Below are 18,796 nucleotides of genomic sequence, written 5' to 3' on the forward strand. Positions count from 1 at the left end.
TTTCACTAAGTAAAAAAAGTGCATTATGCTTTTATCTTAGATTTAAAATAATGTTCTATTTTATCTTAGATTTAAAATAATATATAAATTTCATTATTAAAATGCAAGATTACCCAATTGCTGTCAAATTACTGAGGACATGACTTAATTTTTTTATCGAAACACTTCATAGGATATTTCTACTCCAACTCTATAGGAAACTAGTTTTATGATTCAGTATATAATTTTGCATCATAAAGAAACAGCACAAGCAAGATCAAATATTAGGAAGCGTGTCAGTGAAAACAAGTTTATTCATCTGTATTTTAGGCAAATATGTAAATAGTCAGCAAAGCCTTTTTGCCATGACTGTAAACTTTTTATTTAAAAACTGTGTTAAAAACCAATACAGGAATTTCTGTTAATGTTCTAAAAAAGTTTGTTCACATCCTGAAAGAAAATACATTAGCAACATCTCCCAGCAGAATTCATCGTTAAAAAAGTAAAACTCTAGGCGCAGAGCTTTTCTACAGTATAGTATCCTCTACATTTTAATTTAATCACAGGACTGAATATCATTCTTTTCTGTTGTCTCTGGAATATGATCGAGAGTTTATCTTAAATAGATGATATTCAATGATGTGTTACACATTGCCACGGGAACTAACATTATTAGAAGAGTGCACAACTGAATTTCACTAACAAAGCAAGACCTTTCTATATGCTGCATCATAACCCTTCCTAACCAATACAGTTAATTTAGCTATATGCCTTTAAAATCATGTACGTTTTCCAAGGAAAAATACTAAAAAATCCATGGTCCAAATTCTGCTCCCACTTATATTCACAGGATAACATAAGCACCATCAAGTCATAGTTTGTAGCCAAAAAGCACATAGAGAACCAGTGAGTTTATGAGTATAAGGGAGAGAAGAACTTGACCCATGTCTGTAAACATTCACAAAAGTCTGCAGTCAAAAGTGCCGGATAGGCAGCCTATCCGCAGTACAATTATTTCATTCACAGAGAGGTGTGGGGGCAGGGAGAAAGTTACAGAACATTATTTTAGAGGCAAATTAAAATGCTTCTATGTACTTTGGAAAGATATATTCTCAGCTAGCTAAACCATACTCCAGTAAAACATAATCCACTTCCACTCCAACATAGTACGGCATCATTTCGCAGCTCTCCTGTTCAGTTTCAGACAGAGTACTCAGTTCAGCAGCAAGCCCATTACAGTATTTCAAAGCATAAGAAAACCCCCAAACCCCTCTGATCCAGCCTCCCCTTAACATACTGCTGATGCTAACAGGAGGTCCTCACACATAGGAAGAAAAGATCCAAAGAACCATGAACTGACCTTGATCTATGCGCACAAAAGAAGTGTGCGTGTAGACGAAACATTATCTACAGCTTGAAGTATCTAGTTTCAGTCTAGATCTCATTCTATATTAACCACATATACCATACAAAACATAACAGGATAGGTGCTTATACACACTATTAAGTATACTTGCTCTCCCCATTCAGTTTGACAGCCAACTGCTCTATTTACATAAACATCTGTTTGAATGTTCCTGATCCTGTAAGACAGCAAACATTCAACTCACAAACTAAAAGGAGAGTCAAGGATGCTCAGCAATTCACAGGATCAGACCCTGAATCAATTAAATGCAATCATAACTTAGGTTTGACATCTGACACAGCCTCCTGGAATCATTTTACCCTCACTTTTTCCCCTTCTTTCCCCAATTCAGACCATGCTCCCACTAACATGGAGACAGCCTTCAAAATGAATAGGATCAGGCTCTGTCAAGCAACCACTGCAGTCTTTAAAAATGTCTGGAATTTATTGCCATCCACTCTGGGGCAGACTTGTCTGCAAGGAAAACGGTGTTCCTGGTGTTGATGGATAGTTAGCAAAACCTTCAGGCTGAGCTGTATAGTTCTCCAGAGCTGAAGCAGAATGTGCCTTCAAGGAAGAGAAAAAGTTAGGAAACAGCACTGATAAAAACAAAGAAACAAACAAAAAACTTAAGCAAGCAAAATTTCAGGCACAATACCAGTCCTACTCAAGTCAAAACAAAGTATAATCTGAAGTATGCAAAGAACAGGGATGAGCAATGCACCTATACGCAGACGTTAGACTGTGCAATTATTGCTTTGAAATACCAGGGAATGAGGAAAGCAGTTGAATTATGAGGAAAAATGAAGAAGCGTTAATGGCATTTACTTTCCAGTGGAGTAAGCCACAGCTGATTTGGAAGGCACAGTTTAATCAGGAGCTGTAGTATTTCACTGACTTCTAACTTTATCTTCTGTGCTCAAGTAGGCATGTGTTAATTTTAATTAACTGGAACTTGTGAACAAGAAAACTGACATTTCCTCAATGCAACCTGTGTACATAGATTTCTGCAGAATAAATAAATTTCTGAGCTGCAAAAGCAGCATGGCCTAGATTAAGTAATTTGCTTTTTCCCATCTATTTCCCCTGATATTCAAAATATATCTGACAATATTCTGCATATTGAACAGTACTTAGACACATGCTCAATTTCAAAAAATGATGTGTCACAGAAGAGATAAAACATTAATTCAAGACACTCAACTTCCTCTTTTAGTATTTTGTAGAGAAGGACAAATGTCCTACCAGAATCCTTGAACTGTACAGAGGCCATTTTTAACAAAAGGCAAACTAAACCTCTAAATACAAACTCTGGTGACAATTTCAGTTAACTTACGTAGGTTGATGACTGAAACAAGTTGCTTCATGGACAAGAGAGGTGATGAAACTACACATTACCTAAAGCCACCTCAAGCTTATACTAGAACCATTCAATTTGTGGGAACTATCAAAGGAAAGGCACAACCACAGCAGATGCAAATTCAAGACAATCTGATTGCATGTGTAGCAAGGCACACAACTCACAACAAAGTGGTTTTCCACAGAAATCTTTAAGTATTACAACATCAGACTGGAACTGAGTACAGATTTTGCAACTACATGGTCAGTTCATTAGATTTAACACAAACCTATCAAATATTTCACTTGTATGTCCTTTTTTTTTTCTTTCACTCCTTCCCATTTTCCAAAGTGTTTTCAAGAAGTTTAATCACATTCATCATGTCAAGAAGCACTGTACATTGGCCTTGAGTAAGAAGTTAATATGAGCTGTTCTTTATCATCACCCTGGTAATCAGTTCTCAAACAGGTTAGGGGTTTTGATCATTTAATGACTCAAACTAAATCCCAAGAAGTTAACAAGCAAGTACACGCTCAAATGATTACAGGATGCAAAATGGTATTAACAAATAGGTAAGTTACCTGTAGTAGTGCTGACTGTGCAGCCGCACTATGCTGCAACTCCTGCAAGGAAGACTGTGCGGCACTTTGGGGAAAGCCAGGGATACCAGGGAGAGATAAAAGACCAGGAAAAACTGCATTTCCCGGTGTCTGTAGTCCAGAAGTCAAGCTGAAAGAATGTCAAGATGCAGCTATTATTAGGAACATCTGCATCATGTTTCATCCCATGTTTCTCTCTCTATAAGCTTATGTCTATATAAATTAGAAAAGCACCTCTTTTTCTAAACCTCATAAAGGCCAGAATTTTCAAACAAAAGCTCAGTCTCTACCCACCTACAAATTATTCATGCACACACAAACCAGGACTGTCTGGAGCACACCTAAGAAGGGAACTCAGAAATTTTTGTACCTTGGCTGTGCCTATAATTTGCACACAAAAAAACTTTACAGACAAAAGTTAATGCTGAGTACTTCCTTAAAACATAGGAACATCTAAGATATTGTCTGCTGTTACCTGGATATGTCAATGGATGCCCACGTGGAATCCATTCTTGTAAAAGCCTAGGAGGTGCCAAGTATCCTCATCTGGGAAATAAGCTCACTCAGCACCTCACTAGATTAGACTGTTGTAATGGGGACTACTGAGGACCACCTATTTAGTAACTACTCTATCAGTTTCTACAGACAGTGGAAATCTACTGGTGAACTAACTTTTTAAAATTAACTGTAATTACTAACTATGAGTGAAAATAATGTCTATGCCTAAAGTAAAAATCAGTTTTGCTCAAGAGAAAAAGAAATGGTTCTGACCTCCTTCAGAAACAGAAACATACCCAGCCTGCGCAACAAGTGCAGAGTTGAAGTTTGAGCTAAAGGCCGAGGCAAACCCTGGCAGGACCGGAGCCGGAGATGGGGCTGTGGCAGCTGCCGGCAACGGTGCAACTGCTGCTACTGCAGAAGATGCCTGGAGGCCAGGGAAAGAAGGGAGAGCAGGAGTGACAGAGGGTGTGTTAGAGACAGGAAAACCAGGGAAGGATGGGTTTGATGATCCCAGAGGTCCCTGGGCAACAGAAAAAAGGGAAGGGACAGCACTGGACAAGTTAAGCGAGAAGGGTGGAGCAGAGACTGCTGCTGAGGCGGCGAGTCCTGAGAGTACGGCGGCAGTGGAACTCACATGAGGGGCAGACACGGCTGAAGCAGCTGTAGACGGAGTAGCTAACAAAGACCCTGGGAGAGTGACGGGTGGCGTAAGTGCTGGATTACCAGTAAAAGCAAAGTTACTGGTTAGAGATGTGAAAGGAGGAAGTCCATTGAACACAGGGGCAATGGGAGCAGAGGAGCCATGTGGGGCGAGGGAAATGGAAGCCAGGGAACTGGAATTGTTTAGAGGAGCACTCAAAGAGGAGAGACCTGATAGCGCTGGGTTCAGGGAACTGGGTAAACTAACTGGTACTGAAGCTGCTGAGCTATATGCACGCCCAAGTGCTGACAGTCCTATAGTGCCATGAGAAGGGCCAGCTGAATGAGAAGGACCTTTGAAGGCTGAGAGGGTAGGACTCATGGGTTCTGTTTTGATCATAACTGGGATACTTGTGGCAGCTGGGGCTGATGACAGCTGCTGATCAGGGTTAGTAGGGCTTGTGCCATGCAAGAGGGAGGCCGATGAGCCACAGTTGACTGGCATAATAGATGGTGAAGTGGTTAAAGGTGACTGTGCAGGCAATGTTGGAGGAGTGGAACTAGAATTGGCCACAGATGGGGATGGAAGACCTGGAAAAATGGCCAGCCCAGGAGTGGAGGAACGCTGTGGGGTGGGGGTGGCTGATGGAGTATAACATTTGTTGATAGAGGAAGTGGGAGGGTCAGAGCTTTGATTAGCAAGAGCAGATAAAGAAGCAAGCTCACTTGTCATAGCAGAAGGTAAAGCAGATGAATTGATTAATGAAGTGTCATTTGATGTCAGAAATCCTTTTAAGACAGACAAAATTGGGTTAGGCAAGCTAAGTGAACCAGGAATGGCAGTGGCAGGAGAATTAGCAATTGTAGATGGAACAGGACTAGAAATCCCTTGGGCATTGGGAGGTAAGGACAAAGGGAGGCCAGCAAAAACTGATGACAATGGAGTGGGATTATTAGCAGAAGCAATTGAAGAGGCTGCAGAGAACGGGAGGCCAGCAAATGGTGCAGTAGCAGATGTGAAAGCTTCACTAGGTGCAGGTGTGGCACATGGTGTGGAAGAACCTTGCGGAGCTGGAGTAGCAGAGGCCAGCCCAGAAAAAACTGCAGGGATAGGGGTAGAGGTTGCACTGTGAACAGATGTGACAGGAACACCAGGCAATGAAAGGGATTTGATGACAGTAGGGGTTGGGGTGGATGGCTGAGATGTATGGCTGGAAGAGGAGACCTGTCCTGGGAAAACAGGAAGGACAGGGGTAGACACGTTCATCCCAGAGATGAGTGGAGTGGCAGGTGCTAATGGATGGCTTATTGCCTTGACAGGTGATGGGGTAGGGACTGGAGTAGCAGCAGGTGTTGAAGGATTAGAACCATGAGGAGTAAAGAGCTGATTCGCTTGTGCAGAAAAAGCTGCAAAGAAACAAAACTGGTAAGAATACTTGAAACTGTCAGAAATGTTTGAAATCAACACAAACACATTTTACAGAGCATTTCAAAATGAGATACACAGGCAATAGCTAACATACAATGTTTGTATATAAACAATGAACACTGGAGCCTATGAAAACAAAATGAAAAGGTACGCACAAACACATCACACAAGTTGTACATCATGGAGGCTACCATTCCTCTTTAGAACACTTTGTGACATCTGCTATTTTTTCATACTCTCATGCAAGACAGTTAGACACTCAAATATACTCCGTAAGAATGTCTAAGTGATACAGGTAAACACCCTCCCTCTGGTCTCTAACATCGGACAGTACCCAAACCAGATCTAATATTCCATGGGCATCAGATCACCTGGTCTCCTCTGCATCCACTCTCACTGAAGGTCAGAATTTCCTTCAGAACCAGTTAATTCAATGTATCATGATTTCAGAGAAGTTTAGTCAACAGCTGAAGAAAGCTGATTTCAGGTGCTGGTATTTTTCTTTCCTTCAAAATCAGGTCATTCTCTTCACTGTGTTTCCTTCAGATTTTGATTCTAAGAAGGTACACTTTTAAATTCATGTATCACACTACAGTATTAAACTAACATTGGCACTTGACTTTACCAACAGATATTTCTATAGGTGTCTATAATCAAGGCAAGCACCTGCCACTATATCAGCTTACATGTCAAAGAGACATCAGTCAAGCTGGAGGAAAACAGGTAGGCACAGTGTGAATGGGGATGTGGAGGTTAATGGGAAGAACTTGCATTTATTAACACTGGCATGTCAAGAGCCTTGATACACCTCTATCTAGTTTCCTGTGGAATATGAATGTGTTAATAATTCCTCTAAAACAACACTCGTGCTTTATTTTACTTTTAAAATAATCTGTTCAACTCTAAGCAAATCACTGATCCAACAGTCAAACTCATCACCCATAACTCTGTAACAGCTTAGATTGCTCTCTTGCCCAAATTCTACATATACACACATAAACTCAGAAATAGAATCTTTAAAATCTTGGACCTAAGTTGATATGTCAAACTCCTGTTTTATGTCTCTTGAAACTCTAAAACTAGCAAGTTTGCAAACACACTATTTCCTTTTACATACTGTTTTCCAAAAACCTAGACCCAGATTGCTTGTCTCTGGATTCAGTTCTTTCCTCATGCTGTTTCCAAGCTAAAGATCACAGTTGTTAATGCTGACAGCCCAGATAATCACCAGAGAAACAGCTGCAAGAGAACCCAGAGCTTTTACTGAATTTCTCCTCCTAAGAGATTTTAGTCCTTACACTGTATTCCTTTAGCTGCATAAACTACCTTGGGGTTTTTTTCTTTAGAAATACGTACAGGACCTAAACTTATCATGGTAATTTTATCTGTTTTGGGTTTTTATTTGTTAATATGCCTGACTCAGTAGTCAGTAGACTCTCAGTTTCTATTTGTCAAACCTAACAAACTACTATCAAAGCCTTTGTATAAGTAGCTCATAATGGGATTTATTATTATGATTTGTACTAAGTGTACAAAGCATACAAAGTACCACAGAAATAGAGAACACAAAAATAACAACACAACTCTCTTCTGCAAAAAGAATTGGATTTTAAAGGGTAAGACAAAAGTGCAGGTACACATAGTTGGATGCAACAGTCTCGGATAAGACATTCTACACCTAGATTTCAACAAACTACAAATAAAGAATCTGTCTCTCTTGTATTCCTAGCTTCCCATTGCAACTAATATATGAAATTAAAATGTGAATGAGTTTTCAAATAGATGTCCAGTTTTAACAACTGCAAAAATTTTATTGAAGTGCTTCAGAGTACTACATTGCAAAGTGTATTTTAATTTATATTTTTTACATTATTTCTCACATACTTATGCGCTGAAGAATATAAAACTTTAATGACCTAATAAAAAAGGTCGAATTTTAATGTTTCAATGCTACTAAGTGCCAAATGCCTGAGATATTTTTTTCTTAACTTTCAAGGGATCCTATTCGAACACTGAATACTTAAAGCTTTACAAAAAATCCCACTAAACAAGTAAGTTGTTTACATCTTCTGAACAAATAACAAAGATACAATCAACACAAAAATTCCCCTGCGGATTTGCAATTTACCTTGATTTTGAGAAGGTTTTGCCTGGCTGGAAAGGTCCTCATTTTCTAAACAGAGACAAGTGATTGTTATTTAAAAGCAAATGGAACTCCAGCAGTGAATGATCCATTCACAACAATGAATTAGAAAAAATACCATCAGCATTTTTAAAGGTATGCATGCTTTACCTGATACTACTTGATTAGTAGTGTATGGCTGTGGAGCTGCTAAGCCTGGAGCTATGACATTAGCCATTGGAACTAAGCCAGCATTGTTGTAAGCACCTAAAAGAACAAATGCAATAAAGATCTCAGTTGTCAGAAGAACCCATATCTAAATGACATCCTTTAAAATAAGGTTTTCAAGATTTTATGACATTCCTTCACCAGTTAAAATCATCGAGGCTGGATAACTTTTGCCAATGTCTGCCTTGTGATCCTAATTTTAGTAAGGTCAGTTCTCTTGAAAGAGCCTAAAAAAGTCAGGTTTCAATTGGTTTCAGATCCATTTTGCCTGAAAAACTCAAAGAGGAAGAATGATTCGGAGCATCTGCAGCATCATTTGTTCTTTTACTATTCCTAACTTAAAAGCTGTTGCAGCTCTTCCTTTAACTTTAAAGCCTTGACAAACAGAAGAGCCAAACATACACCAGTGACCATGACCAGCCCTCCAGCACTAGTCATAAAATTCAGAGAAAAACATCCCATCTCAAACACTTAGTCTAACATTCTTCAATAGTTCTTTAAGTGTTAAGAAATTCAAGTGGGTTAGCAAATTATTTTAATTCAAAATACTTACTACACTTGACATATTAAAAACTACCTTTTTACCTCCCTTATTCTTTGGAGTAACTCAAATTGTTATACTGCTGTGGTACACATTTCTGATGAAGAACATCAGAATTTAAATCACAGGAACATAAATACACTTCACAGTGGTCTTGAATGAACACTTTAAAGAGCATAAGAACTCACAGTTCATGGGAAAAGGTAGCACCTGAACAATACTCAAAGTGCAGCAATTTCTCATACCCAACTCCTTTCTGATTTCATACTTTCATAACAGTTATACCTAATGTTAAGATTTCTTGCATGACAACTCTTGGCTAAATATCAGGAAAGTAACTAAATCATAGTGTCACCCAGAAAGGAAATGTTAAACCAATACATAAGAGGCAGAAAATAAAACATCATTCTGACCATTGCTTGAAAAGATCACATTCAGTAGTTTCAGGTCAGCATCTGCAATCTCATTAAACACAGTTTTTATATATAGAAATATATAATCAGCTATGAGTTCCATTCTCACAAGTTTTTAAAAAAAACCATGTTTTTAGCAGCCTAATAAGATCCTGAAACCTCAAAAGCTGTTTCATATCCTAAAATGTACTAATGCTTACATCCAGTCACAGGCCAAATTTTGTGCCCTGACTTTCTTTGGATAGGATTTATTTAATATAAATTTGAGCTAGTCTGCAAGTTTCCTGTATGCTTTCTAGGGCACAAATCATCAGACTTACTTTAGCCACTAGTAGTGGCCATTTTTCTGAACTGACTATAAAGAAACTTGCAGACATCAAGTTGGTCATATGACTCACTCTTCAACATGCATGCTCAGCTCTACTTTCTTATCAAATACCTTAAAAACTCCCTAAAACCCCCAACATCAGTGAAAAGCATCCTTCCTAACCAGAGCACTCCTTGTTTTGCAGTACAGGATTGCAGGATAAGGAAAAGCTTTCAGCCGCTGCTCAAAAAGACCACAGTCTGATTACATTAGTACTCCAACCTCTTCTTCCAAAGAATTGGCAATTTCCTTGGTCCCTTACAAAAATGTTTGGAATCAAACAACTGATGCAGCAGAGCAAAAAGAGAGGAGTTTATGAAAGAAGACTCAATCTTACCTAAGGTACAAGGCTAAGAATAGTCAGCCCAAACACAGGAAAAGGCAAACATTATGTCCCTTCTGAGACTGCAATCTACACGCCTAAACTTCTCTTTTAGGAATTTGTTTCCCATTCTGATGGAGAGAAAGCAAAGCTGAAGGCAACTGAGAAACAGATCACCCCTTCAACTGAGAAACAGATTACTGTCCTTCAGCAAGTTCCTACATACTTCCACCCAATTCAGGGCTGTGCCTGACCATATTCTAAGTTTGGTACAGCAGCAACAAGTCAACAGACTTTCAAGCCAAAGCCCAAACCTTGGTCAAGCATTACAACAAAGATATAGCCCTTGTCTAACACACACAATACCTCCCAGAAATGCCTCCCATAAATGAAACAGTTTGTCACCAGAACAGGACTGCGAATTTTCCTTATGATGTGGATGTTGGAAAAAGAAGTCAACATATTCTTCTTTTCATCCACTCTGAAGTCATGACAGGAAGAGATAGAAACCAGTACCTAGAGCATGCTTAGGGAGTGCAAGCTAAGTTCAGATATGATTGTGGTCAGAGAAACTGACACTTGACACTTATTACTTGAAAGGCAAATGGATGACACAATAGCATCAAGCTAAAACACATAGAAGCCTTACTTGGTGCAATAGTTGCATGTGGCCGACATGGTGGGATGGGGTATGGAACTGGTTTGTGTGGATTGTAGGTTGATGGAGCCTACATAAACAAAAAACAAACGGAAGAAGCAATAGTGAAAGCATTACCTAATGTTTCTCAGACAAAAAGCTAACATTCAGATACTACTATAGACAGCTGTTCTTCAATGAAAAAATATTTGATAGGAAATTTTCTTCATAATATCCCTAGTGACTGAAAATATTTCACTCTTTCAGAAAAGAATGAAACAAACATCACTAGCAGATTATTAGATTTTAATATAATACTAAACACAGGTGGGAAAGGGAACTCCTTCCTGCCTTGTAGTCTTCACACTGCAGTCCTGGACTAACTTCTCATTTTAAGAATTAGCACAGTTAAAACTAACAAATACCTGTGAAGTTATCTGTCCCTTTAAAATAGTACAGCTTAGTGGGAAATATCTCATAATCAATGTGAAAATAAAACATTTGGACAATACTTCAAAGTAGCATCAGTTTTATTGAAAGTCTGTCCCACATGCTTAAAAATTTTTAAATACAGATCAGCTGTGTTGTTAAGAAACTAGCACTGCTGTAATTCAAGTTTCCAAGATGCAGGCATTTTTTTATGTTCATGTGGGAAAGCTTCAGAGTTATTAATAAAAAATTGCATATCTAAAACTTCCACTAGGTCATGATGAACTACTAAAAATGCTTTTTTTTTGTCCTCTGCTACTGTAAATTAAATTTTGCTTTCAAATGCACACATACTGTATCCACTGGAGAATCCTATCCCCCACAGATATAAACCACAGCTTCTTTTCAAGTTAAACAAAAATACTAGGTCATATTATCTTTATTAGTTTAGCTTTGTTTAAATTGCTGCTCTACGGTGTTCCTGCAACATAGCAGCATTTTATATAAAACTGGATTGGCTGGTGGTTGGATTTTTTTTTTTTTTCTTAAAGTTTCATTTATTTATTAGACATACTGGTTTGGATGGTCCAAGGATACGGGCTGCTATTCCCTTTCCTTCATTAGTACATTCTTCTGTGTCCTTTTTGATAGGAGTTCCCTGAAAGAAAATAAAATTAAGCTACTAAGTATTAATTTAAAAGTAAATCTTGCTGTAGAATTTCTGCCATATTTGATTTTTTTTCTAAACTTCATTTGAGTTTTTGAATATTCTGAAAGTGATACTTAACCATGTCTGTTAGGAAAAAGAAATTGTGTTGTAGGCTTGTAAAATCTTAAGTAAGAGCATTCCAATAGCTTGGTTTATAACACTGAGCCTTTGTAGAGAGATGCATATTAAACAGTCCGTGTTTCTGACATAATTACAATTGTGTATTTTGATTTGTGGACATGATAACTTAGGTGTTCCTTAAGTGTTCACAGGAAATACTTAACATGGTTGTTCAAGAACTACACTAAGATTAGCAGTAGTACTGCAGTGACCGTATTAGGTCACCTAACCAACCTACTAATAAGGTTCTTTACACCTCTCCCAATTCTGCCAAATATTGATGGAGTTTACAATGTTTTTCTTATATGATCAATGTTTTACTTATGTGGTAATCTTCACTTGGAGTAGCACAGAAAGAATAGGCAAGTAAAAATAATGCAAGTTTCCTATAAATGTGTAATTTTAAAAAATACCATTGCTTTTGATTCCACTCTTCCTTCCATGTATATGAATACTGGGTTTGGTTATACTATAATGAATCCTAAATCAAGGATGCTATGAAAAGCAAAAGCATAGGATCATTCTTACTGGGAAAATTCCATTTATGCGGCTTGGTTTGCCTTTGGGATAAGGGTTGCCAGGAATCATGCCACAGGATGATATCATAGCATGAGGAGCCTTACAACCTGTTTTTGAAGCCTGCAAAATAACCAAGAAATTATATTATAGGCTATTAAATTCAAGACTTGACAGACATTAATTACTATTTCATGACATTTAGACTGCATGAATCAACCTACATGGAACAATTCAAAGCTTTGTCTCAAATCTTCTTCCCAAATAGTCCAAAGAGTGTGAGGTTCTGCCACAGTCTCCTTTGTTTTGGATAACTCTCCTCTGACCACCACTGTTTCTACCACACTTGGGGTTAAGCACTTGGTAATTAAAACAAATGCAGAATGTTTCCCTCAGCACTGGTTGCAATTCTGTGCCCCTTTTCCCCTATGATGCTGATGCGTGACAGGAACTTCCCCCTTTTCACACATGTATTACATGGCTCTTATCTTTCTGCAGCTGGCTATTTCAGCTTGTCTTCCACTAGTAGTTCCCAACAGTCCTTATGGTCCCCACAATGCCCACAAAGATGGAGACAATACTGTATTTAACAGAAACAAAGATACTAGAGTATCCTGACTACCTGTTCAAGAATTCTTCTGCATCTTTTCTTCTCTGACATATTAATTCTGAACAGATCTTCAATAAGACGATAATTCTGAGCATCAACGATGTTGCTATAAAGATATTGACAGATAATTACTGTCATTCCATACGCTTATAAGAAATAATGCACTACTGAAAAGTGATCAACACTTATTCAGCCAGTACCCAACAGTACATTAAAAAATATAATTAGTTCAGATCATAATACTACTATTATTATTAAAGTAAAAACCCCAGGCTTGAATATGTACTTCATACCTGTAAGTGAAACACAGTATTAGAATTAAATATCAATATGGAATAATGGACAATGACAACAAAACTTTATCCAAGGCAGACATACTTAATCTAGAAAAAAACCCAATCTAAAACAGAACAACACTTCATATAATAAATCCCCTAAACCAGGTAGAAGAGTTCCAATGTAAACATTTGCAAAAGGCAAAGCTGAGGCAGCTGTGTTCAGTAAAAAAACCCAACTTTCTATGTAAACATGCATTTAGAATATCTATAAATCTTTTATAGACATTAGATCTGTAAATCAAATGTGACAATTTAAGACATGTGTTTACTTGACTCATTTTTGCATATGTAATATTTAGAGGGTTTTTCAAATGCAAAAGGATCAATTCCCAGAATACTCTGGTCTCAAGCCTTTTACATTTCAGTGAGCAGAAATAAGCTTAAACCCTTCTTCATTCTCTACAAAATTCGAAGATCACTGTAAAAATACTGGCAGAGTGGCAGTTTTCCAGCAGGTAGAAGCCCACATAGCAGCATGCTCAAGACTCAGATGAACTATGGAAATTCACATGATGTCTACTTTTAACTCTTCTTTTTACAGCCCCATCAATAATGGATTTGTGCTTTACCTGAACTGGACACAGTGCTTCCCTCTAGAGTTATCTTAAGATTTATGTACTCAAACACTAGTAAAAATAATACAACTTAAGGAAATACAACATGAGAGATACTTACGAAGCTAAGATTTCAAGGGCAATAAGTTTATCTTTACTGAATGTGAAGCAGTTGAGAATATTAACCATTTTTGATGCTGGAACTGCCACTATTTTCTGACAAGTAAGCAAGAAAGAAAAAAGTATATATAAAGTAAGACAGTACAATTATTTTAAACTCAGAATGCTACTCAGTAACAGCTTTACATGACATATTTCAGTAAATGTTTAATATTCTCTCCCTCCCACTGGGAAGGAGAATCTATGCGCTAAATGCTGAACAAGGAATTGCAAAAAGCACTTGCCAAAAGCAGAGAAATTAGCAAAGTTAACAATAGTTAAAAAGGAATGTATCTTTTCTTGTGATACACAGGAAAGTAAAAGATACTTTAGTCAAAAAGGATAGTCAGGTTAGAAGTAAGACATTTCATATTTTGATACCATTGAAAATGAAAGAGATGAAAAAGAAACCTTGAAGATTAAAGGGTAGACTGACCCAACAGCTGCAAAAGTAGACATCACAAAACCAAAATGAGATTAAGAGGGCAAACTTCCTCCACAAGATTAAGCCACAAGAACTTACATGTTGTAAAGCCTTTATTGCCTTGAGCTGTGGTTCAGCCCAGGAAAAGTATCTCAGTAACTCAACAACCTGCAACAGAAAGGCCTTCAATTACTCTTTTATATATATTAAAAATTACGCTATTAGTATCAATACTATCTTTCCACTTTTGGAGCACAGTAGTACACTGCTAAAAAACACGTGTCTGTCTGATGTTTGAATACATCAGTGCCTACCAGCATCTACCACTCTTTCTTTTTTCTAAGTAGGCTTCTAAAAATTCTACGTTATGAGATCAAGTTTTTCTACAGAAATATTTGAAATAGATACTTAGTCTCTATATTTGCATATATGCACAACAATTGCCACAGTATTAGAATAAAAAAAAAATTAAGTCTTTCTGAAAAAGCTTATAAACATTCAGTATCTCAAACAACATGTTCACCAAACATATACCAAAAAAAACCCAACAAAAAACCCAACAACATAAGAAAAAGAAACAAGAAAAACAAGCTACATAATACCAAAACAAGCTGGGTATTTATTACTACATGCCAGTTTAGAAAATACATGCAAAATAATCCTAAATTCCATGATGATCAATTTCTCCAATTTTCCCCACACAACAGGAATGAAGATGTAATGATTTTGATAACAAAGTAACTCTGAACTATTTTTAACAGATTAATGCTGATGTCATAATGAGGACTTAAATCCCTTTGGTTAATAAATAAAAAAGCTAATATGATCAGCCTCAGTATGACTGGAGACATCATCTTTCTGTGTTACTGAACACACAAAACCAAGAGCTCCCATTAAACCCATGACAGTGTTGACTTTTACCTGTTCGCTAGAAAAGTATCCATGAACATATTCAATAGCTTTTAATTTGTACTCAGTCAGTACAGCCTAAAAGATACAGAAAAAAATGCATAATTAGCCCCTCAAAAATTATAATTATAGCACAATCACCTGCTAGACTAATCTATTAATCTAAAAAAAATCTGACCTTAGAAAGTGACATTTGCATCAATTACACTGCAATATTTCTAAGTAACAATATCATAGAATCATAGAATGGTTTGGGTTGGAAGGGACCTTAAAGATCATCTAGTTCCAACCCCCCTGCCATCACCAGGGACACCTTCCACTAGAGCAGGTTGCTCAAAGCCTCATCCAGCCTGGCCTTGAACACTTCCAATATACTCCTTAGATAACTGAGAGAGCAATGAAAAGCAGAGATGTAATTTAATTCCTGTCTTAGAACAAATTACTCATTTTTTATTTACTTAATTTTGCTTTTTTTTTTTGTTTAAAACTGTACTGAGAGAACATCAGCATAACTCTTCCTTTTGTCTCGAAGGTTTACATCAACTTTACGTTACACAAGATAATATAGTTGATTATTCATACAACCTCTTTGCACGTTCCTTGTAAAATAATTAGCAAAGCATCTCACTTCAGTGAATTTATGAAGAGATTGGCTAACAAGTCTGTACAGAGACAATAAAGAATAGAAGAAAGCTTGCTCCAGAGGGTGATGTTCTCTTACTATTACCTTCCCACAGTTCAAACCTTACTGTGCAATCACACAAAACAAAGGAAGCAGAGTAGTTTAATGCAGCCCCGGCCCCCACTTTTGACTTTGTGGCAAGATAGTTTTGCTGATAACCGTATGGGCCATCTAAGAGCCAGGGCTTCCTCCCTCTCCTCATACCCAGCTCACTGACAGGCGTACAAGATGTGAAGGTGACAAGAGACAGCTGAGTTCCTGCCCCAAACTGGTGCAAACACCTTTCTTCCCCAGTTTCCAAGGCACTCATCTGTTCCTGGCTCTCATGCTTATTCTCAAATCATCTTCAGCTTCACCCAATCACACATTTCTATCTTCTTCCCAATAGCTCTAAAACCCACCCCTATTCCTTCTATTTTTGTCCCTGTCCCTCCACACAGAGAGATGTGAAGTTCTCCATCACTGCAACACCTTCACATACTGTTCCAGGCAAACCCCTTCCTTTCTGTACCTCATTAAGAGACAAACACTACCAGACACGCTGAAGTCACAGGGGAAAAAGCACCTCTCTCCATGTTCATCTTCTCTTCTCTCCCTTCCTTCTCTTCACATATTTTGGGAAAAAGCCTGGTATGTCATACAGCAACTTCTTTACCAAAACAAACATCACTCTTCCTCCTTAAATTAACAACTGGATGACTTTATAATAATAATAACACAAACAGAAAGCACTGCTATGTGTATTTATGAAAAAAGCTCCCACTTTCTTTTGTTAATAATCATAAAGATAATGGGGAAATACAGAACTGAGCTACACATTAAGATATTTAAATAATTACTTTTGCTAATTGTAGGACTGAAAAACAGAACCCACCAAAGCAATTGACTCGTGAATCACATAATAAAGAAGGTTCTACCACAGAGCTAGAAATGAAGTTTAAACAAAAACCTGCCAACAAAGATACAAAAAAAGCATTTGGAACATGAACATACACTGCAACAGCACAGCTATTATTCACACAGCACAGCACTGATCCTTAGATTAACAGTAAGTTAGGTTTACAGGAATACAGGCAGATAGCATGTGGGAAACATAACTGTCTAAAGTCACATGGCAAAAGCCCTTTGTTTGAAGTCTTTAGTAATATATGCTGAAGGGCTGAAGGGCCGCACTGCAGTAGTAATATTTGAAACATCACCCCCTCCCACCATCAATTCTCAGAGAAAGTATTCCTGTGTAAGCTGCTCCTTGATTTTTTGCACCAGATTTTCCATAAGAATTATCAGGTTGGGAGGGAAGTCCACACCCTGAAATACCTTAGACTGTCACTTTTTTATCTGGTTACACAGCATGGACCAGACCCGTTTTATAATGGAGAATTTATGACCATGACCTCATGCAAAAATGCCAGTGAGTGCAGTTGTGGTAACAGAGCCATCACCGGGGCTTTTGTGCACAGTGGTTTATACCTAAACACATTCCAAAACAGTAATGCTACAACTGCAGCCATCACTGCATCTCACCATGAAGAGATGCTAAACTGAAACTCAACTCTGTAGCACCCAAGTCCAAATAAAGGAAATGACCTCTCCTAGACAACCCACTGTAACAAAAACACCCATTACAAAACCACTAAGGATTCCTTTTCTGCCATAAGGCAATCCTATCCAAAGCAAGCCCTTCATTTTCACCTCAGGACAGCTTCAGCAAAAAAAACTGCTCTAGCGTGACACTGAAATCACCTCTGCTTAACTACAGCAAAATACGTCATCCCAGGTTTGGACTTCCCACGCAAGGCAGGAATCACACTGCCATTAGTCTCAGAGGTTCTGAAGGATCCAGAAACATCTGCTGTCTCTTTTTCCACTTCCAGCATTTGAGGAAGTAACAAACACTAATCTCTGGCTTTCCTGTTAAAAGCAGACCTCCCTGCAGAAAGAGACAAGAGCACCTGCTGGACACTGGGATGCCCAGGTTTGTATCTCTGCTTCCCACAACTAGGCAGCATTTTGCTCGGTGAATTTTTAACAGGAGATGCCCAGGCACCGTTCAGAGCTCGCATCAAAGCCCTGGATTTCACATCCTGGAGGAAGGTGGGCACGTGCTCCCCAGCTGTGTGTGGGAGATGTGGCCTTGAACAAGGACAGCAGAGTGCAGCTTCAAAATCAGCCCCTCTCATGTCATATTTATCTGCTGTATCTCCTAAACCACCACATAAACGGTGGATATCTCACACTGTAAGCCCCCATGTCCGGTCAGGCCAAGCAAACGCAGCCCCTCCCCCCACATAAGAGATACATGGCTACTTCGGCTTTTCTTCCTCATCTTTCTTGACAGTGAAAATGCAGTGATAAACTTATTCAAATGCTTATTTCAAATGCGTACTCTTCAAGCTCACATTGTTAGCTCACCGGTAGCAGTCTGGATATTTAATCTCAACCTTCTGAGAAAATAAAACATCTCAAAGAGAGCAAGCATGTCACAGCAGCTTTACACCTGACAAACAAAAACCATGACACATCAGCAACACAGGATTACAGTTTTCCACACTGAGGTGAAATGTGGTCTTTATTGAATCCTGAAGTGATTATTAAATACAAACACCTAACACGGTGTGTTCATTAAGAGGAATACTCCACCATCAAATGGTTAAACTAACATGCAAAACGAGAAGTTACCTTTCTAATTTCATCCAGTACGGTTTCAAATGATTTCTTATCCATCTTTATTAGTTCATTCAGTTCAGATACTTAAAAAAAAAATAAAAAATATCCAGGCCAAAGATTTCACACAGGGGAAAAAAAACCAAACCAAACCAAAAAGC

The 18,796-nt window shown here is 38.1% G+C and overlaps 1 protein-coding gene across 2 annotated transcripts; it reads right to left on the reverse strand.

The window, feature by feature from the left end:
• Positions 1–1,482: 1,482 nt before the first annotated feature.
• Positions 1,483–18,695, reverse strand: PROSER1 (proline and serine rich 1). 2 transcript variants are annotated; one of them, XM_010166267.1, is made up of 13 exons: positions 18,651–18,695; positions 15,302–15,367; positions 14,480–14,548; positions 13,919–14,013; positions 12,918–13,011; positions 12,308–12,418; positions 11,525–11,608; positions 10,534–10,612; positions 8,185–8,280; positions 8,020–8,064; positions 4,117–5,869; positions 3,305–3,452; positions 1,483–1,951 (listed from the first exon to the last, which is right to left on the reverse strand). In XM_010166267.1, exons 1-13 carry the CDS (start codon positions 18,693–18,695, stop codon positions 1,829–1,831), a joined length of 2,808 nt encoding a protein of 935 aa, XP_010164569.1. In that variant the 3' UTR covers positions 1,483–1,828. The 2 variants fall into 2 exon arrangements, with proteins under 2 accessions (XP_010164569.1, XP_028940397.1); XM_029084564.1 differs by lacking the exon at positions 15,302–15,367.
• Positions 18,696–18,796: the final 101 nt, after the last annotated feature.

The sequence above is a fragment of the Antrostomus carolinensis genome, unplaced genomic scaffold, assembly GCF_000700745.2.
Source record: "Antrostomus carolinensis isolate BGI_N321 unplaced genomic scaffold, ASM70074v2 scaffold7404, whole genome shotgun sequence".
Lineage (NCBI taxonomy): Eukaryota > Metazoa > Chordata > Aves > Caprimulgiformes > Caprimulgidae > Antrostomus > Antrostomus carolinensis.